Below are 25,256 nucleotides of genomic sequence, written 5' to 3'. Positions count from 1 at the left end.
GTAGTAGTAGTAGTAGTAGTAGCAGTAGTAATAGTAGTAGTACTTATAATAACGATAATATAATAATAATAAAAATATTAATAACGACGATGGAAATAACAATGATAATGTTTAGCTTCTACTAAAGGAATTATTAGTGGAATACAACCGAGAACGATGAACCATGCCTACATTTTTTGTAAATATTATTATCTCTCATTTTCTTATCGGCATAAAAATTGTTGTTATGCCACTACCATATTGTGGGAACATTCACTTATTTCATACCCTGTTCTTGCATTGTTCGGTAACCGACATTCTTTATTAAATAATTCCTAGTCATTACTAATATTTACGAACAAATAGAAACGTCGAAAAGGCCAACTCATGGGAGTAAAGATAGCGCTTTATCGTCGGGGAGGCTGAGCAGTATGGTCGAAGAACAATTCGCACCTTTAAATTATGCTCCATGATTAGCTTCTGCTTTGTATTATGTTTATCGCATTCGTTGGCCGGGGTTCTGAGCCGTCAAACAATCATGCGGCACATGCGGAGTATGATAGACAAGAGCGAATAAGAGGCAGAACGGGCTATAGAGCTACGTAACAACAGAACGTGTAGTACTAGTAACAGCATTCCAAACTGTACTGCTTTGTGAAGCCAATATAATCTGAAACAATAAATATAGAGGAGATTAAGATTTATTAAGAGATCAAGATATATTAGGAGATTAAGATAGTTACTTTAACGAAATGCAAAGTAGATCGTTAGAGACTGGGTTATATTACTCACTTTGTTATATGTGAGCGGGCAGCTGGCAGTGTGTTCGGGTTCTGTTTCAGAATGAACTGTCTAATTCCCAATATGTATTGCTCCAAGTACGACGGCCAATCGATCTGTTTGACGTCGAACATAAACGTCTGCCGATCCTCGAGACTCAGTTGTTCTCCTAATCTCCTCACGTTAGAATCCCTGAAGTTCCACTGATTCGTACTGAAGTATTCCAAGCATTTAGTAGCTTTGCAAAGTTTTGCCTGTATGCGGACCATTATTGGTCGCGAGCCCTTTAGACGAGCTAGAAGATCTAAAATGTGCGCGGGTAGCATGTGCTGGAAGGTCACGCACACTTTGTTTAAAAGCATGGAACTACGGCAACGACCACCTGGATACCAAAACGCGTTGTTTACTGGATGCATCCGACTATATTTGAAGGATAAATCGACGAATTGCTTCCAGGTGATAGGATTCTGTTGGCCAGAACAACAATTGTAAATGGTGATGGTACCAGTACGATGCGTCGCTGTCTTCCATGCAGCGCATATCATTAGATTGATCACTATATCAACTGGAATTAGATCGGCTACTTTATTCTCATGGCACAACATCGTTCTATAAATGAAAACAAATACGTAGAAATACGATTGTCACATTTCTACATTAATATAATATTATAAATTATTCATTTAATCTACGTAATACATACCTGAAGAATCCTTTTCCAGCTGCTGCTATGATCCCAGTAGGACCGTTCCAATTTTCTATCCAACCAGCGACTGGTTCTCTCAAAGCTGACAACACGATCGAAGGTCTAACAATCGCGACTGGTAAAGAACCACTTTCTCCTTGTAACATTTTTTCCGCCAAAGCTTTGGTAAAAGTATAAGTATTTGGTCGACTTGCTATCAATTTCGGTGTTAATTCATCGATCATCTCGTCATCCATTGACTTGGTCCAGGAGATTACCTGTTCGGGATCCTTAGCAAGTGGATATATTTCCTCGGCTACGTCCTTTCGATCGCAGTTGCAATACGCCGTTGACACGTGGATGAGAGCCTGCAATTGACAACTTTTTTTTGTCATTCTGCTCCCATCAGATGTTATTTATTCATTAACGTATTCATGAGCGCGTTACAATAACAAGTTAACTACAAAAATCGTCTATTCGAATAATGAACTAGTGAAAATATATTGAAAATTTAATACGTCTTATTTAATACCCTTATTTAGCATAATTCCGTCATTCATTTTTAAGAGAAACAAGTTCTTACCTCCAATTTATGCATTCTATGACACAACTGAATGAGACGTTGGGTGCCTAATATATTTATAGTGACCGAAAGTTTCAAGGCCTCGTCGAATTTTACAGTTGCGGCCGAATGAAAGACGATCGATACACATTGTATCAATGTCTGTCTATCCGCTTCCGAGATGCCGAGTTCCTGTTCCGTAACATCCCCTGCTACAGGCACGATTTTTGAAAGAGCATGAGGGAAAGTACATCGTAGCTCCTCGAATAACTGTTGAAAATAATTAACGAAGAGATTATTATTCTTATTATCCTTTTTCCTTTTTCCTTTTTTTTCTTTTTGAAATGAACTTTTCATTTTAAATAATACGATTCAATGACACGAATTTCTTATATTTTACATTTCTTAAAATGATTTAAGATTCGATTAAAGAAGTAATTATTTTAAACGATATTAATGAAGCCATAAATAATAAATCGTTAAAAATTAAAAAAGAAAGAAAAAAAAAAAGAAAAAGAAAAAAAGAAAGAAAAAAAAAGAAAAAGAAAAAAAGAAAGAAAAAAAAAAGAAAAAGAATATAACCTTACCGGTACATCGAGTAATTCTTGCAACCTTTGCTGTACATCTTGTCCGTTCTTTGGCCTCATGAGTAAATAAATGTTTTTTATACCAGGACATGAACGTAAGAGTTTCTCAACGAGGACCTTGCCCATGAAACCGGTACCACCAGTGATGAAGATCGAACGGTCTCTGTAGAAATCCTTGACAGACGTATACTCACTACCAGCCATCGTGGCCATGTCTCTTCCGGTTTTCTCTTAATCTTCAATAATTCTTTCTTACTTCCTTACTGTCTTTTCTTCTATCCTTCTATCTTTTTTTCTGTTGTTTCTTTTTTTGCCGCCTGTATCCCGCCTTTTTTATTTTCTTATTATTTATTGTTCTTCGGCTTCTTTTGTTTTTTTTCTCGTTTGCAGTCGATTCTAATAATCTTTATGTTTGTTTCTACCTTTTATCCTTGTCGTCGATCTTAACGCCGATTTTCTTTCAAATTAATTCTTCAGATACGAGGAAACGTGCTCAAGGGTAAGTGGTGCGGCACGGGCTGGCACACGTATTTGCTTTTCCGAGATTTTCCAAAGGGATAACGAGAAGCGAGCACAATTACTCGACTCATTTCGTATCTTTTATAACCGCGACTTTTGTCCTGAAAGAAAAAATACAAAAAAGAATACAAAAAAGATTGGTACGAGATTACAGAAAAGCAGATTAATTATTTCCTTTCTCTCTCTCTCTCTCTCTCTCTCTCTCTCTCTCTCTCTCTCTCTCTCTCTCTCTCTCTCTCTCTCTTTCTTTCTTTTTTCTTTCTTTCTTTCTTTCTTTTTCCTTTTAATCGTATGAACTTATTTTTCTAAGAAGAAACTATATACTAAGATAACGAAAATGCTGCACTAACAAAAGTATAATATAACTATATTAGATATTTTTTTTCTACGAACTTTATCTTATTCGTAAGATACCTATATCCTAAAGGATGATTAACCAATACGAAGAAACGATAATGTATATGAATCTATCAGGAAACGGTCTTTCGATATTTTCTTCTTCCTCAAATGACAATCTTTTATTACGATTTATTCTAATAGACTTCTGACTTACTTATAGTAGTATTTCTATGTTTATATCATGATAAAAATCACTAAACGTATTAACGAGAAATACAGTATCTGTATTTGATTAAAAGTATATGTACTCTCATGAGAAAAACAAATAGAGATGCAAGTTTATATATATATATATATATATATATATATATATATATATATATTTTCTCTTCTCGCCCACATTTAATTCTTATATGAATTTAATAATTTTTAATGCATTTGTATTGTTTATACATACATATGTAAGCCTACGATCGTTTGATTATTTCTCTATCTCTCTCTTTTCCTTCTCTATCTTAGATTTAGATCTTTCTGACAATTCTATTTTACGAGATCTTTCACATTAAAGGGCTTCTCTCGCGTCCTTGTATCCAATAGCATTCAAAGGAATCCATCGGACCGTTCTATAGTGATAACGTTACATAAGCATTAAACGGCATTTAACGAAGATGATATTACAATATTTCTATTTCTTCGAATTATATTTTTATTTTTTATTGTATCAATTTATTCCATTTATATATAATTTATCAACTTCTTTCACGATTTAAAGGAATTTATAATTTTATCAAAAGAGGCAAAATCTATTTTTTTTTTCTAATATCTTTTTTAGATAACAAACTTTGTTATGATTTCGTTATAAAAATAAATAGAATTAGATAATAGTTCTACAAAATAACTTTTGTGGAACGTATGAGATATTAAATTTAGAAATTGTTACTTTCTCTTTTCTTCTTTTTCATTTTTTTTTACGTTCGAAGATTAAAAGACATTAAAAGATATATATACTATAAGTGACCCATGTAAGTATAGACGTAGCGTTGATAGATAAAATTAGATGAGAGAACGTAAGACACGCGACGCATCGAAAGCGGAATACCGCCGTTCTATGTATGTAATTATTCGTCAGTTGGAAAGGAAGCATCTGTTACGCGTACATCACAAGTATACGTTTGAAAAAAATTGTAATAGGATATGGCTCTTCGTAATAGGATAAGGGTCATCTTTATTTCCTTCTTTAATTTTTTCATTTAAAGAAGAAATACTTTTGTTAATCCTTCCTGTAGCCATGTAATTTTGTGTAATTACTCGTGTAACTCTGAAATAATATATTTTATATACATTTAGAAAAATTAGGTTACACAGGGTTAATCAATGATCGTTATTAAAACTGTAAAAAAGACAAGAAAATAAAATGGTAAATTATTTTTAGTTCAATATCATTCGTTTTCTTTTTATTATTCATATATTCATATATAAAATTCAAGATATTTTATAATTTATCTGTAATATATTAGTTATATAATATACCTGAATAATTACAGATAATTCTGGTGTTTAAAATAACAAGAAAGAAAGAAAGAAAGAAAGAAAGAAAGAAAGAGAGAGAGAGAGAGAGAGAGAGAGAGAGAGAGAGAGAGAGAGAGAGAGAGAGAGAGAGAGAGAGAGAGCAAATCATCTGAAGAGAAAATGATTTGAAAACAATTATTAAAATATTCGAATTACATACAATCATAATTACAATCTCTCCGTAATTACATGTTTGTATTGACCTTCGAATTTCTTTTTCTTTTTCTTTTCCATTCATCAAGAGTTTCATTAAGTGTGTCATGCATTAGATCGAAAAAAAAATTTCTTTCTTATAGTTTTCTACTTTCAGCAAACGTAATGATCCGTTTGATATTTTTCGATAAAAATATTGATCGACAAGTCTATGATATTTAAATGAATTTTTCCGAAAAGATGGAGGGAAAAAATAAAAAGCAAAAGCAGAATATTCTTAAAAAATTAATATACTTTTCGTGAATTTAAAACTTTCTCGTCTATTTAAATAATCCTGGACGAAATATTGTCATAGTGAATATTTATTGTCATATTTTTCTGCTTCATTCTAGTGTAATTCATTAACCAGTAATATGCAAAAGATGAATATGTAATACATATGTAATTTGCGAGATTTCTATCATTTTTAACCTTGTTTCGATTAAATCGTTCGAAGTTGCTCTCTCTCTCCTCTCTCTCTCTCTCTCTCTCTCTCTCTCTCTCTCTCTCTCTCTCTTTGAAAATCATGTAATTTCGATAGATGTAACTTGTCACATGTTTACACATCCGTATTTCGTAAGTTCGATTTCATTTTATTGATATATTTCCAACTTAGGAAATTAATTCTTTACTTTGCACACGAAATTATTTATGTTTTTCAAATATATGCTATACACTTATTACATTATGATTATGCTAATTCTAAGTAATATTTTAATACTTTTATTAAGAATTTTTTTCTTTTTCTTTCTTTTTTAGTAAATGCAAAAAACGAAAGAAAATTCAATTATATACTATTATGATTTATTATATTTCTATTTTGTTCTTCATTAAAGCAATGAGATTCGAAGAAATCAGAAAATTTCGAGTATTAGTTAGTACCATGATCGTAATCAAAAATTTGTATGTGCATTTTAATAAAAGAGAGAGAGAGAGAGAGAGAGAGAGAGAGAGAGAGAGAGAGAGAGAGAGAGAGAGAGAGAGAGAGAGAGAACTGATGCATAGAAAGGATAGGAAGAAATTGGAAGAGAGGACTACAATGAAACTTGGTGAGTAGAGAAAGAGGAAGGGATTTGATGGAATTCTAGGTCAGCGTTCCGGCCTCGAAGCGGTCATCGGAAGCCGCCTCCTTTCGATGTACTTATGCGCGCGTTCCTCTCCTACTGCGAGAAGAAGAAAGGGGGAATAGATGGAGGAAGAAAGAGGCCGACCCCGTTACATGAAAACCCGTTACGCGACATGCAACGACAGCGACCGACTGATTCTTTTTATTCTCCTTATTTTATTTTACTTTACTTTACTTCATTTTCTGCAGAGATCATCTTTGTTCCATCACACACATTTTTTTTTTAATATTTCTTTCTTTCTTTCTTTTTTCTTCCTCACCTATATCATTTCATTTTCGTTAAAAAAACAAAAAAGAAAAAAAAGAAAAAAAAGAAAAGAAAAAAAGGAAAAAAAACTAATTTTCTCTATTAATCTATGTTTAATAAATCTCCTTTTACCCGTCAATATTTCTATCAATTGGTCTGTATATTTTCTCATTAATATTTATTTCAAACGTAAATCATGAAAATTATTGAAACATATTGTTGATACATGACCATCTAATAACATGATTTAATAAGACATTAATTGATATTAGTATCAATTAATGTCTTATTAAGTATAATAAGACAGTATAAAAGTGAGTATAAAAGTTATCATGCTTTTTCAATATAATTATAATATCAAATTTAATTTCTAATAGCTTTATTAAGGACTGGAAATATATATATATAATCTTTGTCATTGATGGGTTGAATATAGATAGTATTTCTTTTTGGCCAAGTAGATACTCTGAAAAATACAACCAGGAAAAATACTCCTAATGATCCCCCCTTCTATCACTATATTTGTCTGATTTCTTTTATTAATTATGTTTTTTAAATATTCATTATTCGTTTCATAAATATTTAAATCATTTAATCGTCTTATTCGAATATAGTCGTACAATTTTATAGGATTTATTCTGTAAATATCATGATTTTCCAGGCTTATGAGTTTTTGAATATATAAGGTTAATTAAAATAATATAGATAAAGATTAGAGACACGTGAAATTTGATTATCTAAATAGACAGATGAAATGAAAGGATTAGATCAACTCTTTCGCTACTACAATCGATTATACTCGCTCGAAATATAACTTAGATATTAAAATAACAAATATGCATTTCGTCGATCAATCTTTTATACATACCGTATTATTTGTCCTTATATTTATTTTTTTTTTTTTTTGTTATTTTTATTATCGAAGATATTTTCCAAGCCGTAAGAAACAAGCCCGAAATATCTTTACCTTTATGTCGCGGAGTCTCATATAGCAGTGTCATTTTGGCGGCCAATTACATCATGACAAAAAGATTATATCTAGATACGTATATATCGTAATCGTATATACGTATATACATAAGTATAAACGATGCAAAAATTTGAAATCATATTCTATGATCCATTAAATGATCAGATATGTTTTTTGCGATGTCAAATTCCGTTTATTGTCACGCTAGCGTTTCAGCTACCGATTAAAGATATATTTCTCGTTGTAACTTTTTATTTATTTTTAATAATAAAAAACAACTCCGAACGAAATAATGTTATTAATCACGATAAGCGGTAAATTAGTTCAATAAAATCTACGATATTATATTTTCTTATTAAAATCACAAAATCGTAAAAAAGCAAATTAGCAGCAAATTTATTCAATATAAATTATATGAATTTGATCGAAACTACAAATTTTTTTTTTTTTTTTTTTTTTTTTTTTTTTTTTTTTTTTTTTTTTGTTTTGTTTAATACAATCGATATATAAAAGATGATTTCTTTGAGTAATTCATAAATCAATTTACAAATTCTGTTGATAACAGAAAATAATTTGTCATTGATGAATAATTTAAAGTGAATTAATGCGTAAATTTAATACATATAGAGAAATTATACTTTTAAAGTCTCACGAAGTGAATCACGCGCACACTCGCGATAGCTCCTGACCTGGAATCACTTCCAATAATCAAATAATTCGTCGCGCTTAATGGCTTTCCGGTAATACCGAATCACGAGATTCCGGATATATTCGGATCGAGGAAATTCGACACTCGTGAACGTACGATATCGCATTGATTTTATTCTTTTTTGTTTTCGTTTCTTTTTTTGTAATTTTTCTTTAATTGTTTTTTTCTAAGCACGACCGTGCCGATTATGAGTTTCTGCTTATGTTTCGGATTATAGCAAATAATAACAGACGATTATTTCCAAAATTATTTGGCAATTATTTCGGATCTTCATGTTTCATATTAAAATGTAAATATTTATAGGTATATAAATAGGTGTATGCATATTTATATTTGTATTTTTTAGAAATATTGTTTTTTTGATATTGAAAGTCGGATCGAGCCGTAGTTACTTTTGAATTTTCATTGGAAAAAAAAAAAGAAAAAAAAGAAAAAAAAAGAACTTTATATCTGGTATAATTATCAATTCAATTCATCTAGCTGTTAGTTGCACGAAACTCATTCTCACTACCTTTGGCTCTCTCTCTCTCTCTCTCTCTCTCTCTCTCTCTCTCTCTCTCTCTCTCTCTCTCTCTTATTCAGATTTAAAGAAACGTAAAGATACCAAAAGATTCTTGAATATATCGGTTAGTTTTGCAAATAATCATCCGTTATGCTTATCGTTATGAAGTATAAGAAGAATCCTTTTCGACAATGAGATAGTGCCGAAACAAAAAGATAAATAAATTTTAAAAGTAATTATTATTGCGTAACTAGAATATATATATATATATATATATATATATATATATATATATATAAATATATATATATTTATATATATATATATATTTATATATATATATATATTTATATATATATATTAATTTATTTACAGGATTAACTATCATCATACATGAGATAATATATCCGATTCGTTTTTTATCTCGTCATAAAATATCCTTTTTCTCTCTCATTTTTTCAAACTTCTTTATTTTCATTTACGATGAGTAAGAATTACATAACGTGATAAACAACCTAACACACAATGATTTAGCAATATCAATGCCGTGACCAATGACCAAGAGAACTAAACGAAGGCCAATGAACTATTTGTAACAACACAACATGTATCCTAGCTTACCCCATCTCCTTTTCCTCGTACAACCGTGAACACTTCTATTGAACTCCAGGATTAGTTTATTGAAAATAAGATAATGATCTTTAATCGAAGAAAATTTTTCTTTTTTCTCTATCTTTATCTTTTCTTTTCTCTATCTTTTTGAATGTTTAATATTCAACAAAAAATCTTTACGTAAAGACCCTTTTTTTCTCCTTCACAAATTTCTGGTCTTCAGAAGGAAAATGCTGCGATACTAAGCGAAAAGCAAATAGAGCGAGTAGTCAAAGTTGTTCGGAGCGCTTTTTATCTTTTATTATAAGAGAAAAAGAAAGAAGCATGCCGGTCAACGAAAGCTAAACTGAACTACCTGAGATCCAGGTAGAGTTCCTTATACCTGTTGGCTGATAGAATGGAAAGAGATTTCCCCACCACTTTAGTTATTTACGTCCGTCATTGGTAATGTAGCTTTTCTTCTCCTTCTCCTTCTCCTTTTTTCACTTTGTCTATGTTTGAATTAGTTAATTAAACGATATCCATTGTCAAATATAAAATATAAAATTTGTTTTAATAAACTATATGTACTTAAAAATAATTTCGCTCGACATTTTGTTTGTACGTTGTCGTGGCTTTAATTATATTTTTTTCTTTATACGTCTTTTTACAAATTCCATATTTTCATCGTTCTAATTCGATATAAATTTTACATTCGTACCAAAAGAAAAAAAAAAAGAAAACGGTCTCAAGCCGAAAAATTTGAGAACAGCTTCGAACCTTCGCCTCCTACCCGATAATCTTACTCCACAACCGCGAGATCTATTTCTATTTGTTTTCTCCTAAGCTATTAATAGCAAAACTACATCGAGGTACAGAGAATACAGTACACGCATCTCTGTTATATTGTAACGACGAACTATTATTTTTTTTCATTTTTTATTCTCATTGGTATCAGTACCGTTAAAAATATATACATAATGTATATAAATGAGAGCATTATAAACAAATTCGATTTGAATTGAACGTCACGATTGCATGATTAAATTATTATTGCATATTAAATGCAAATTATATTGCATTATTAAATTAAAATATGGGTTCATTAGTTTGCTTCGATTTAATCTGATTATGTAAACCGTATATGTTATAGATAGAATTGTAAATATTAAAAATAAAAATAATTATCACTTGAAGACGTTAGTTTTATTTAAATGAATATCTCTTTCCGTCCCGTTTATTTGTTATAATAAATGAAATATATAGTAGTGTTTATTCACGTAATATGATATTATAATAACGTAAGTATACTCCATTCATACATATACGATATTATGTTTTCAAACGAATTTTATATTTTATAAAAGACTTTTATTTTATAAATATATTGTATTTGTAAAATATTAGAATTTATTTTTTTGTTTTTTTTTTTAAACCGTTACACTTGTGTTTTCAAGTAAATCTTAAAACTTTGACGGTCCCTTTCACATATGCTGGCTTTTCTCTTCCAGTGATTATTGACCGGCTTCACGTAGTTGTGTATTTGCACTATTAATGATTGTTAATGATTGTTAACCGGAATTATGTATTAAATTACTTGAAGTTACGAATTTGATGTTCGTTTTTAATGCATAACAATTGTGTTTTAATCAGATCCTCTCAATTCTTACGATTAGTATTTATCCAAATATGTAAGTATCGCTCATATATATATATGATTGGAGCAGCGTTTTTCAACCTTTATACCATGCAGTCAAATTTATATATTTGTTTATAATGGTACTGCGGTTCAAATGATATATACAAAATGATATATATATATATACACACATATATAAATATGAAGTTTTTAAGAACTTAATAGACTGATATTACTTTTAAAGATACGGCTGTTACTGTGACATTCTGCTGTTACTTTGTATTATAAGAGAACTTTCGAAAAATCTTTTACAAATTGATCATTTTCCTTGTTTTGACATACCATCCATGTTTTGACGAAGATAATAGGTATTATTCCGCTGCCCATTAAAAATTTAACGAGACACAATATTGAACCACCGCTCATAGATTGAAAAAAGTTAAGTTAAAGTCTTTGCATGAAATCTATGATCTTCAAAATGTTAACATTGATTTATTTTGATGATATTTATTTGTATAACATCTTTTTTTTCTTTTTTTTTCTAGAGACATTTACACGTATCTATTGGATAAAAACTGAAATAATGTTTATATGCATAAGGTAAGGTTAACAAATTTACCAATTACACTGTACAAACAACGATAACGCGCAAACAATTTTCACTCATGTTGAATTTGCATCGTACTTAGACATTGCCCGGAAAGAAATACGTCGTGAGAAAATTGTGTATGTAAGATACAAAGATTATTGCGAAGAGAATACAAATATTAACGTCATAATACTGATAGTAATTACATTTGCATTTATTTCTTATTTTATTCAAAAAAACGTATTCGACACTAATTATCACAAGAAATAACATAAATTTGTCGTAGTTAAAATCAGAAACGCTTCAAAAATTAATTAGACTTTGAGTGATATATTTAGTTTAAAAATATGCATAATTTCGTTGTTTTCTCAATGTATTATTGAGAAAAATTATCTCGTTAATTTCTTAACCAGTGTTAATTCAATAAAACTAAATCACAAACAGCATCGTTTATAAAAAAAAAAAAATAAATAAATAAATAAATAAATAAATAAAGAGAAAGTATAAGAATATGAAGAAAATTTGGATGTGCTATGCGTATCCATGAACATGATTGTTCGTTAGAGCATCATTTAAAAATCATCGAAAGAATACGTACGAAATATTTAAATGTATGGATATATTTTTGTACGTGTAGATGTGCGCTCGAATATGTAGAAAATATCGTATAAAGAAATAACATGTAAAGAATCTAATTGAAAATAATAATATAAATGATAATGAGATGAGAATGAAATACAAATCTTCAACGCAAACTAAACGCTAATTATTACAATTAATACGAGAACGAGAACGAGAACGAGAATGAGAAATAATATTTCGCGAATTAACCTTCCTAGATCGACTCGATTAAATTTTCAAATAATTAAAATAATATCTCTAATTTAATAATTGGAATTAAATTTAATCTTTAAAAAATCACATATGTTATTAATTAATCTGATCGTTTATGATTATTCCATTTCAATTGATTATATAAATTTCAGAAATACATTTTTCTCGTCGGTAAGACTACATTTAGGTGAATGTTCCAAAATGTATTCCTTGTCTGATCACGGTTGTCAGTTTCCTGTTCTTTTACTTTCCGTTTCGTATAATCGTCAATTATCACTACTGGTCATTCAGTTAACACAATTAGAGCTCCCGTCATGACATTTATACATTGAGCATAATTCGACGAAATGACGCAGTTGTTGCAAGATTTGCTTAATCATGAAACTCGTTTATATTTTAAAAAATTTGACTGTCAGGATTGGTCCGACAATCAATGTATCAATGAACCCATGAAAAATGATCTCGAATTCTTAATTCATGATTTCAGTAACCGAGCTTCGTTCGAATCAATAAACGATTATCAAAATGATTCGATAAAGTTTTTTCGCGATCAATCAATTTTATTAAATAAGCATTTCGTATTAAAAGAATATGAGAAAATAAAAAAATAATAATAAAAAAAAGAAAAAAGAATATAATTTTTTGCAAAAATAATAAAATAAATATTATTTTTAAATAATTTGTATATTTTGTTAAATATATATATATAAAATACATATACAATATATAATATATAATATATAATATATAATATATAATACATATACAATATATAATACAAATTATAATGAAAATAATCTCTTTCCAATATCGAACCAATCACAATTTTGGAGTATTTTGTTTATTTTTAGGAAGAAAAAAATTTTTTTCCGCAGAATACACGTATTACACTTGTATACGTTTAAATTGAAGTAAAGGAAAAAAGAAAGATAGGAGTCCAGAGTAGGGGAAATTACGAAAGATGAACTTTGTGACGAAGTAAACAGAACTCATCTTTTTTGCTATATTTCGTACGTACACATTCGAATATAGAAATAACCATCTCGCTCTTATTTATTAACATTGGGTAATAAAACCTTGGAGATATCAAAAAAAAATAAGAAAAAAAAAAAAGAAGAAAAAGAAGAAAGAAAAAGAAAAGAAAACAACAGGAACCATTAATTATTCTCGTTCAATATTACAAATTATTTATATTTTTTCTTTCTCTCGTAAATTATTTATTAAAAATAAAAGAAAAAATTACTAAAAAGAGAAAAGAGAAAGAGAGAGAGAGAGAGAGAGAGAGAGAAAGAGAGAGAGAGAGAGAGAGAGAGAGAGAGAGATAAAAGAAAAAAAAACTTAAAAACAGGATATGATAAATTTTCTTTTATGATCTAAAGGTTTACGTTCTTTCTTTTGTATTTTTTTTTAGTACGATCGGTACAATAAAAAACAATTTTATAAGGGAAAAGAAAAAAAAATAAATAAATAAAACGAATAAAGAACTCTTTTTATTTCTTTTAAATTCCAATATAACTTGACAAATTGACGCATTTAAATCAATAGGAGAATTTTCTGAAAAAATTCATCCTTGGAATCAGGTAACTTGTCAAACGAATGAATTCATGCAAGAACCAATACATGCAATACATGCATATATTATAAAAGGAAAAGAAATATGCACTTCAAATTTAGATGATCAAGAATTCATTCGAAAGACAGAACATAACGATTTGACAATATTTTTAAACAAATGTTATTTTCTATGAAAAAATCGTTTTCGATTCACGAATCGAACAAAAATAGGCTTTCTACAATAAAAAATAAGAAAACAAAACAAAACAAGAATTTCTTTTTTCCTTAAAATCGGAAAAGACAAGTTCGAGTCTTTATATTTGAAGTTCTTTTAATTTCATAATTCTTTTATTTTATGAGTACTATAGCAGATATTGATGCCACATGTAAACTCTCTTGCACACGGATATTCACGAATATTAGTTGATTATATAAATAAAAAGTTTTATTATACAGGATTATTTTGTTTTTTTTTTTTTTGAAAATTTTTTTTGTTGATAAACGTTTTTGTTCATATATAAAACAATTCTGAATATTTGCATTCTTTACACACGTAATTTGTTTCAAGAATACCTTCTCAAAATTAGATATTATAAAATGGTTTCTCATAACACATATTATAACATGCAATTTATTTACCATGCACGAATCTATCATGTGGTTATGCTTGTATTATTACGCTATACTACTTCGAAACAAAAAATGTATGTGATGTCCATGTAATTTTCACTTATATTATTTTGAAGAAAGGCAGAAACTATAAATTTTATATAAAATGAAATAATTTAAAATGATCATGCCTAATAAATAAATATTCTAAATAAATAAATATTCTAAATAAATAAATATATACATATCTCGCATTCTATCGGTTAATTTATAAATTATATTTATCCAGATTTTGCATATGTTACCTTTTTTATACCACTTTAACGTAGTCGATAAATATCATACGAATGTATATATTACATATCATGTACATATACAACCTTAATCGAATGTTTATATTTATTATTTTCAATAATATCGTTGACTTATTTATATCATCGTTTTGTACATTTTCATAATAATTTACTTGTTCTGTTTATTAAACACAAATGAATAATTTTATTATGTAGATCAATAATATTTGATTGGAAGACATTTCTTACACGGAACGTAACTCGAAATGATACGTTTCGCATCGTTTGCGCATTGTCGACCAGTTATCAGGTATAAAGTCAACAAATCAACAAAAAACTAGACGAAGAAATTCTGTGATCATTTCAGTGACTTAAATTTGTCAGTATCGTAGCAATTCCGGTGAACAGAATATATATCGAGAAGATTATTATAATAATGATGTTACTTACAAAAAAAGTAAAATAAGAAGAAAAAAAAGGAAAAGGATAAAAAAAAATGAAAAAGCATAAAAAAATATTAGATGCATCCGTTATTACATTATATCCCTTACAAGAACGCGTTAAAGAATTTCTTAAAGCCATTAGAAAGTATTAACTTCCCCTTGTTACTGTCACATTGTCACTATGGGTGATTCTTCACTCCCAATATACCGTGAGGACGATTTAAAGAAATTATTTTAGAATTTTCGAATCAAGAAAATAAAATTTTTTTTCACAATTGTATTCGTTATTCAGTTTCGTATTTGTATTGGCAGTGTTTAGTTTCCAAGAAAAGTGCGAATGCATTCAATGTATTTCAGTGATTGCGATGACCAAATGCGCTAATATATAAATATATATATATTCGCTTGAATATAATAGTCGCCAGCGACTAGTCGATAATCCGCTTTTAATTTCTTAGGTAGCACTCTTAGAATGACTGACGTATCGACAAGATTAAATAATTTATCTTCTTGTATTATTTGTCATTATCTATATGTTATTATGTACAAAACGTAATTGTTTAACAATCATTAGTATCCCTTTGATAAATTCCATTATTTGATTATTTATGTATTTATAAATAGAATTATAATTGTAATATATAATCAATACATTAAAAGTAATCATTTCTATCTCTTCACTTTAATATCTGCATAATATATAAAGGATACATGTAACATTTAATAACTAGTTAAAAATTTAAAATGTAAATAAAGAATTATCATCAGCGATGTGATGTAATCTGTATAACTTTGTACATTTTACTATTATTTTATTTATTTACTTTCGTTTTTAATTTGTTATCTAATCGAGTAATTTCAATATGTCTCTCATTTCTTTTTTGTTTTAAATAATATCTAATATTATTAATTTATTCTTATACAGGTTGTTCCATTTAGTACGTGTAACTTCATTAGTACATTAAAATAAATAAAAAATAAGAATCGATACATTAAAATAAGAAAAAAAATTCATATAAACGTATGTTTATAAACGACTGTTTCCAACATAAAACCTTCTTTTTTGTTATTATTATATCAATTATCGCCTGAGTAAAAAAATGCTCGAAGTGACCATTTACGATTCAAATACAAACTTCTAAATATCTTATCCTTGAGATTCTGTTCAAAATAATCTGATATAGTCTAAACTTGTAGGCAATCTCCAATAATACTAGAATATCTCAATTTACTAAATTATTACGAATTATTTATGAACAAAATTATCTACTGTTGTATTGTATATATTAACTTTTCAATAATTATTTTAAATTATATTATATAAACTTTTTTAATACTTTAAGTGGTTCCATAGATGAAAATCTATTATATTTAAGCCTAGCGATCGAAATAGCCAATTAATTGGTCCTCCACGATCAATTTATTTATTAGGGAATTGTTCATTTAAAAACTACCTTGCTAATCCACTAAAATGAGAGGATCAATACATAAAACGGTTGTATCTCATAAACAAGGTCATATCAAGCTTTTTTATTTTAATATATTGAATACTCCGACGAGAAATTATATACACATTCTGAAATACCCTGTATATTATTATGTAACTATTATTTTATAAACGATCACAAAGAAATAGTGATGCATGTAACATTGATCGAGTACGAAAAAAATTGATTTTTATATATTTTTAAGGGATATCTAATGTAAAAAAAATTTGTTTTTTGATATATATATATATATATATATATATATATATATATATATTCGGAATGTGTGCGTGTATATATATATATGCATATATACACACATAGAGTGTTTCTTAAATAGATAGCCATATTTTAAGAGCATATTCTACTTACTAGTAAGAATGAAAAAAATCATATAAATATAGTTCCGAAAATGCTTCCTCTCCCGATCATAAACTTTTTATTTACCTCAAACAGCATACATTAATACAGAAAAAAATCATTTTCAGCAGTTTTTGTAATAAACTATTCCAATAGTTTTAAAAGTTCTCGAAATCTGTCATAAACCAAAAATGTTTATAAATTATAAAGAAAGTGTTTTCGTAACTATGTCTATATGACTATTTTTCTATTCTTTGATTGACTAGAATATACACTTAAAATTCGACGATTAATATCTGATACATCTTGTATGATAAGATATAAAATTATCTGTTAAGAAGCGAATAATACGACAGTATCTATTCTATTCTATATCTTTCTTTCTTTTTTTTTTATACATGCTTCTTAACAACATCGAAGAAAAACTGCGGAGTACCTGTTCAAAAAAGTATACACTTTTCACGTGTCACGATAAATTGAGAGAGAAGGGACAATATTTCCCTAACGCGCTTTTAGTTCTTTTTTTATCCGTATCTGTCGCTAAAGTCACACATGACTCCAAGAGAAGACGGGAGATGGTAAGTAGCATTAAATGCATATGTTATATCAGCGTGCACATATACACAGAAAAATGCACAAAAAAAAAAAAATATATATATATATACATACACACATCATGCATACATATAGACAACTAGATCGTCTGTTATCTCTCTTAATCTTTCTTTTTTCTTTCTCCCGAATGCGATAAAGATAAAGGAATAAAACCGGAATCTTTCTTACCGATTTATTGAATAGAAGAAACGTTTATAAACGCTATCGAAGCTTAAATTATATCAAAACGAATTCTGATGCACCTAAAATAGAATTCTTCTAGTCTATCGTTATAGCGATTTCTTACGCGAATACGGCAGAAGAATTAAAATACGCTATGATTATGACAAACAACAGAATGAGAAAGGTCTATGAGTCTACCTCTTTTTTGTATCTACTTTGTGCATAATATCGAGCAAGTACTTACGTACGTAAGACTCCTTTCTTTTCTCTCTTTCTCTCTCTGACAATATTATCTCATAAACCACCAAGTTGTATTGATCTCATTTTAAATATTTTAGATATTTGTGTGTGTTTAAAAAAAAATCCTCGTTATGAGGGACTAAAAACCCAAAAAGAGAGAAAGAGAAAAAGAGAAAAAGAGGAAGATACATGTATGTATATGTGTGTGTGTAAAGTGCGAGAGAGAGAGAAAGAGATAAGATAGTCTTTTTCTTGTAATTGTAAAATGAATAAAAATACGTTCAGGATGTTCACAGGGAGAACGTCTGGGATGTGCCAAATAAAACGGAAAGAACAAAAGAATGAAAGAGACAGAGAGAGAGAGAGAGAGAGAGAGAAAGGGGGGGAGAGAGAGAGAGAGAAAGAGAGAGAGAGCCACAGAGAGAAATAGAGAAAGAGAGAAAAAGGGAGAGAGAGAGAGAGAGAGAGAGAGGGATGCAAAAAGATTAAGAGATATAAAGAAAGATAAAAATAGAAAGATAACGATAGAAAAAAATGGATAGATAGATAGAGAGAGAAAGTGAGAAAGAGAGAAAAAGAGAGAGACAGAGAGATCGGGCGCGCACCTTGACGGTGCGTGTGATGGATAGGCGCGGCTTTTCGGCCCGTGCCGCGCATGAAGACTCAGGCTTATATCACTGATATTCCTCCTACCTCTCGTATCTGAACGTTCCCACCTTCTCACCGAATATTCTCCCTTCTATGGGCGTTTTCGGCACTCCCAGTTTAACACAGGATCGCAAACTTCTTACGTTCACGATACTTTTCAGCTCGTGCCCGTCGCACACCAACCGAGTCCGCCATCTTGGAGCAACTGCCAAATCCCTGCAGGCCAGCCAATCGTCCGCCTTGAAAATTTACTACGCTTCAAATGTTCTCTTTTCTTCTTTTTTTTTTCTTTCTCTTCTTTCCTTTGCTTATTTTCTTTCTTTCTTCCTTTCTTCCTTCCTTTATTTCCCTTTTCTTCCTTCTTTTCTTTCTCTATCTCTCTCACTCGTTCGCTCTCTTGTTATCCTTTCTCACCAATGATTCGTAGGAACCGTTCGATTTACTTACTCTTCTAACTACTTTTATCTCGTTCTAGTTGAAAATATATTTTCGATCTACTGATAAGATGTCTATTTTTCTATTAATTAACATTTATCCACGATTTCACGTTTTTGTATGTTATGTTTCACAAGTCACATTTTGTTCTATATTATTTTTTCTTCTTTTTTTGCTCTATTATGTTTTTTTTTCCTTCGCGTATATAGGTATATTCTTATTCAACCATTTCCCATATATTCGTCTATCTATACCGCACTGCCGTATTGTTATCTTTTGCTTTCTTGTGTCAGGTGTACCACCATCATATTGCAGCATTATTTCTGCGTAATGCATCTATTCTCTTCTCCCTTTCGCCTGTATAATAAGTACTCTATGTTCGCTAATGATTGCGAAAGGTACGGTGTTCTATTTTATATCATAGTAAAACAACTAATAAAAATGTTATTGCGTAACCTCAAATAATCCATAATATTTACGCAATTTTAATTCCACCGTTTCTTAGCCGTGTAATTATTTTCATTTGATATTAATATCACGGTTTCTTTCTTAACTCACTAATAAAATGTTAACTTTATTTTCATCTAATATTAGCTAGCCAGAATTTTATCGATATAATTGAAAAATTATTAGGTTTTCTTTTTTCTTTTTTTTTTTTTCTTTTTTTTTTTTACAAACGACACTTGTCTTATTATGTATGAAAAACGTTATTATACCAAAAAAAAATGAAAGGAGAAAAAAAGAAAAATTACACTGCTGATCTCTTTTTGTTCAAAAAAATGTTTGCATTTTATATGAAGCAAAACGAATTAATTTCCCGCGTTAAATTTCGTAATCGGCGTAGTAATGTGATTGGTCTCAATGCCGGTAACTAGTCAAATAAGAATATCAGTGTTTTATTTTTTCATGACGAAAACGAATTTTTATTAATTCGAAGAAATTTATGAAATCATTTATTATACTTGACAATAAATAAATTTTTACAGAGAACATTGAAAATGTTCATATATATTTATGTTTAAAGGTATTTAAGTTTCAATGGAATTTTTGTCTCTTTGATTGGTAGTCCATCGTAGCGTCTGTCGTCGAGAGTAACTGCGGTGCAATCAATTTATGCAACATGAAGATATACTTTTAATTTGTTCTTCAATTTGAAAAAGATTCTTTAACAGTGTTTACACGGTCAATTCGATTTTCTACAAATTGATATACGAGTGTGAAACGCTTTTCGTATTTCTTTCTTTTTCTTTTTGTTTTTTCTTTTTTGTTTTAAATTCAGTACAAAATATTAACAACAGTTACGTCATATCATTTGAATCGTTTAAATAGTGGTATATCATTTTATGTGACGTTAAGAAACTCTTTATAAGCAACAAGTATTGATAAGATCTTTTCATTGCTAAGATATAACAATTTTTTATGGCATTTAGAAAAGCAAATAACATTGAAAAATATTTCTTTGCTTTTGAAGAGTCACTTACAAAGAGAGTCTTGGTTAGTTAGTACAGCTTAATGAGTCAATTAAGCGTGGCTATATTCTCTTTTTCTGCTTTTTTCTCTTTTCTCTTTTATTTTTACATCATTCTTAGAAATCAACTTTGAACTGTAATCTTTGTTTTTATTATAAACGTTACGTCGTACATATATGCATGAGGATAAAAAGTGAAGACCTTCGATGTCGTTAGCTCATCACTATGATTAAATGGTCGTTTGTTTGGCCATATAAACATTTATATTAGTTCGTTCATTTGTAAAATCTTGAAAATCAACGTTTCACGACTGTTTCTCGGTATAATTAATTTTATTGCGAAGAAATCTATTACAAACTAAACGGGAATTATTATTCCTATCGATATATTTAATATTTTAATTTGATCTTTCAGCATTAATCGTGATCAATATCAATTTTTATTTCTAAATTTAAATTTCTTATAATTTGATTGTGATTTCAATAATGATAAAAAATGTACTTAATTTATCATTATCGATTTCATTTTTATGAGAGAGAGAGAGAGAGAGAGAGAGAGAGAGAGAGAGAGAGAGAGACATGCAATCTTATATGAAATAAAAAATTCATAAAATTGCAAGATATTAGACTTTCTCGCTAGTGTTGTAATCTTATGATATATACAAGTTCTAAAGATCTACCTTTCACTTTATTTTGAATGCATTGACACGTTTAAAAACTTCGCTAATCAGTTTTAATGAATTTCCATAAGAAAAAATCATCGCATTAAGTAGCAATCAAATTAATTATAAGATCCTTTGATTCATAACAGTATTTTGATAGGCAAGTGACATCTAGCGAGTTACAAATGATGTTTTACAAACAACCACATGTTTATTTAGAGTGGGACAAGTAGAGGTACTAATTGAGCCCCAATTCTCAAAAACGAGCGCAAAATAGCCAGAAAGAAATAAAATTTTATTATTTATCATGAGAAACAACGTTTGTCACAAACAATAAATTATAATTGTTATATAATGCTGACCACTTATATCGCATACTCATTTTATTATAAATATCGATCATTTATTTAAAATACTGTCCGAATAAATAACAATTTAGAAATAATATTCATTTATTTAGTTTTATGATATAGACGAATATCTATACTTTACGCTATGTAGGCATAATTTATTAATATATATTATAATCTTTCTCACTGAGATTAAATCAATTAAGATAATTTACCAATCAACAATATTCGTTATTAGTTAAATATTACATAATTTATGATAAAAATTCGTTAACAAGATCTACAAATATGATTATACAACTACTTTATCTCGTATTTGCAAATGAATTTGAAAATATTTACTTTTTGTTTTAATTATTTTACGTTATTCATTTTGCTTTATTTATTATTCTAATATTTTATTATGTCTTGGCTACAATGATTTAAAAATACATCATTTTCGAGTGAAAAAGTGGAGATCAATGGAAACATTTTTAATTTATATTCAAAAATTTTTTAAATACTATTAACCGACCGACATATTGTTTTCAACGCTGAGAAAATTTTTGTAAATACAAATACGATTGTTATGATTAAAGACATTAAACTATTTAAAAATTCTTAATTAATTCTTTTTATTTCTTTTCTCCATAATTGTACAATCTATAGCATAGATTGTTGTTATCCTATAACTTCTGTCAAGATAAATTGGAGCGACTGCTTCAAAAATTACATGCTAATTATTAAATTATAACAACGCTTTTAAAAACAATCGATAAAGACGGAGAAAACGCCACTTAAAATTAATTGCATGATTTTTGCATTTCATTTTATTAGTATCAGAACATTATTTTAAGTATTCCAGTACTATTCATTTTTCATTTAAATATAATAATTATATCGCCAGCGTTATGATTATGATGCGTTATATGTCTTAAATTAAGAATTTACAGAATGAGATAAGGAAAATAATTGTATCTCTATATTTTTTTTTCATTTTGTAAATTTATCTGTTCTATGGAATAGTTCGGATACTGTATCGTATTTAATGGTACACTTGCTACATCAGTTTTAGCGTTTGTGATATAATTATAAAAAATAGGATAATAAAAAGGAAATTGTAAAAACTCAAGAAAACTCATAAATTATTCGAAATTAACGATATTAAAAGCGGTTATTTAGAGGAGATAAAATATATTTTTTTCACAAAAGCTGCCATATATTATTACATATGAATCGAAGTATTTAGAATTACTTGATTTTATATTTTAACTTGTATTTTCGAACTTTCGAGTTTAATTCTTCGAATGGATAGTTAATTTTAATAATGATAATCGATCATTTGTCACAATAATCACACTAATAAAAATATTCCATTTGTCATATAACAATATCCATCTCTTCATTGAGTTCAATGTTCAAAGATCAATATCTGTTTTTTCTTTTCTTTTCGTCAGAAAACAGTGATGTAATAGATATATTTATCATAATTGCTAAATTATGATAAAATATGTTAGAACTGTGATCAAAAAAAAGTAAAATGTATTTCCAATGCCATTATATTTAATTTTTCAGATTTGGAATAAAAAAATATTATAATTTAGTTTGTTTTTTTCTTATGTAGAATATTTTTTAAAACCCGTAGGTTTTATATCAAAACCTAAAACCATAATATTGAAATCTGGCAAAAAAAGTAAATGGCATAATATTTCCTTCTTAAAAATGAATTATTTTTATCTTATATATATATTATTTTTATCCGGTATATATATATATTAAAATATAGTATTATTATTATATTAAATATAACTGAGACTTAAGAAAGTCATTAAAAACTTCGTAAATAACAAATAATTTTATAATGATAAAATGAAATAAAATCAAAAAATACATACATATATATGTACATACCACACATAACAAATATATATTTTTTTTTTTTTTTTTTTTTTTTTTTTTTTTTTTTTTTTTTAACGACTACTAAGTTCATACTGCATTTTAAGTCATACTTTATGTTATACAAATACATTATCCATAAATGTTTTTTGAAAAGCTGAAGGCCAGTGATTCTGTTCAACGTAACCAATTTAAAAATATGTTATAATTGGTTTTTTAATTATGACATGAAAAATCAACTTTACTATTTACGATCTACTTTAATATTATGATTTTATCATAAATATACATAGTAAGAATTTTATATATAATTTTAATGCCAAATGGCTACAACTACATAAATATTCAAACAAATTTATAAGTATCCGTTTAAAAAAGAAAAAATATATTAAATTACATAAATCGAGAATATTGCAAGTTAAAAAAAAGATATTTATATATTTACTTTGCCTCAGATGACTCATAGGTATATTTTTAGGTATATTTTTCTTATTAGACTTCTAACTTCAACCAGTTAAGGATATTTCATGAAATATAGCAGGATAATATGTATAGAATACGAAGCTTTGTCCTAAAGAAAAGAATAAATAAAATGAAAAAGAAGTGATGAAATATAATTGGAAGAAGTTGAGAAACACTGTTCGTCTGTGTTACTTCCTATTTTTCTCTTCTTCTAATCCATTATGGAATATGTATAGATGAAACGTTCAGTAGGCAACATTGTTAGTATCTATTAAAATAATATATTTCAAATTTCTATTAATAAATGTAAAAATTTTTAATTTCTTTAAATAAATTTTTAATTTATTATTTATTATTATTAATTTAATTTAACGTTTAGTTTAAGCCAAGAGTAAGCATAATTATCTTTTATTTTCTATGCATATATAAATATATCTACGTAATATCATCGATAGATTGTTAATTACTATTGGATTTTTTGTCTTATCGTATGAGAAGCAATAGAATATTCATGATTATAAACTTATAATGATAATAAATTATTACATCTTATCGTTAAATAAAATCTTATGCTTTTTTATATCACAAGTATCTTTCTACTTACTTTAATGTCTAACATGAATAAACACATTATTGCATTTGATACCCTTTAATAAATTATTAATCGTTTAAAAATCAATTTCAATAATAAACTACTGCAATAATTAGAATCGCATATTTTTACTTATACTGTTTTAAAACATTGACTGTTCACAGTAAGACTTTTTTGTTTTCATAATGGGTATATTCTTTTCTAATTTTGTTAAAATTCTATGATAAGTTAAATTTATGAAAGAAAAATATACAATTTAATGAGAAGAAACAATTTTAAAGAAATAACAAAGATATATGCGTATTTTGTTATAAAAAAAAGAAAAAAAGAAAATAAAAACAATCTCAAGGCTGTTACAACTATCAGTAAAAATCGGAACTATAGAAAATATAGATTTCTTTTGTTATATTCATGGCAGAAACGAAAATGATTAGTAACAATTAATTATTGTTGTATAGTGTACTTTTTACTTAACACTATTATCTTAATTATTCGCATTATTGAAAATTGTTTACTTTCGCTAATATATTCGACTTACGATAATTAATTTGTTAATTTTATAAATGTAAGAAATGATTAGTA

General features: G+C 27.9%; 1 protein-coding gene across 4 annotated transcripts; it reads right to left on the bottom strand.

Moving 5' to 3' along the window:
* Nucleotides 1-40: 40 nt before the first annotated feature.
* On the bottom strand, nt 41-19,483 carry LOC124948052 (putative fatty acyl-CoA reductase CG5065). Of its 4 annotated transcripts, none has more exons than XM_047491134.1 (6): nt 18,788-19,483; nt 2,594-3,213; nt 2,028-2,276; nt 1,463-1,812; nt 772-1,368; nt 41-649 (listed from the first exon to the last, which is right to left on the bottom strand). In XM_047491134.1, exons 2-6 carry the CDS (start codon nt 2,804-2,806, stop codon nt 508-510), a joined length of 1,551 nt encoding a protein of 516 aa, XP_047347090.1. In that variant the 5' UTR covers nt 2,807-3,213; nt 18,788-19,483; the 3' UTR covers nt 41-507. The 4 variants fall into 4 exon arrangements, with proteins under 4 accessions (XP_047347090.1, XP_047347089.1, XP_047347091.1 ...); XM_047491133.1 differs by having other exon boundaries at nt 18,876-19,483; XM_047491135.1 differs by lacking the exon at nt 18,788-19,483 and adding an exon at nt 9,388-9,720.
* Between the last annotated feature and the right edge of the window lie 5,773 nt (nt 19,484-25,256).

The sequence above is a fragment of the Vespa velutina genome, chromosome 3 (assembly GCF_912470025.1).
Source record: "Vespa velutina chromosome 3, iVesVel2.1, whole genome shotgun sequence".
Classification (NCBI taxonomy): Eukaryota; Metazoa; Arthropoda; class Insecta; order Hymenoptera; family Vespidae; genus Vespa; species Vespa velutina.
Note: the sequence above shows the minus strand (reverse complement) of the source record. Positions and strands in the feature narration are given on the sequence as shown.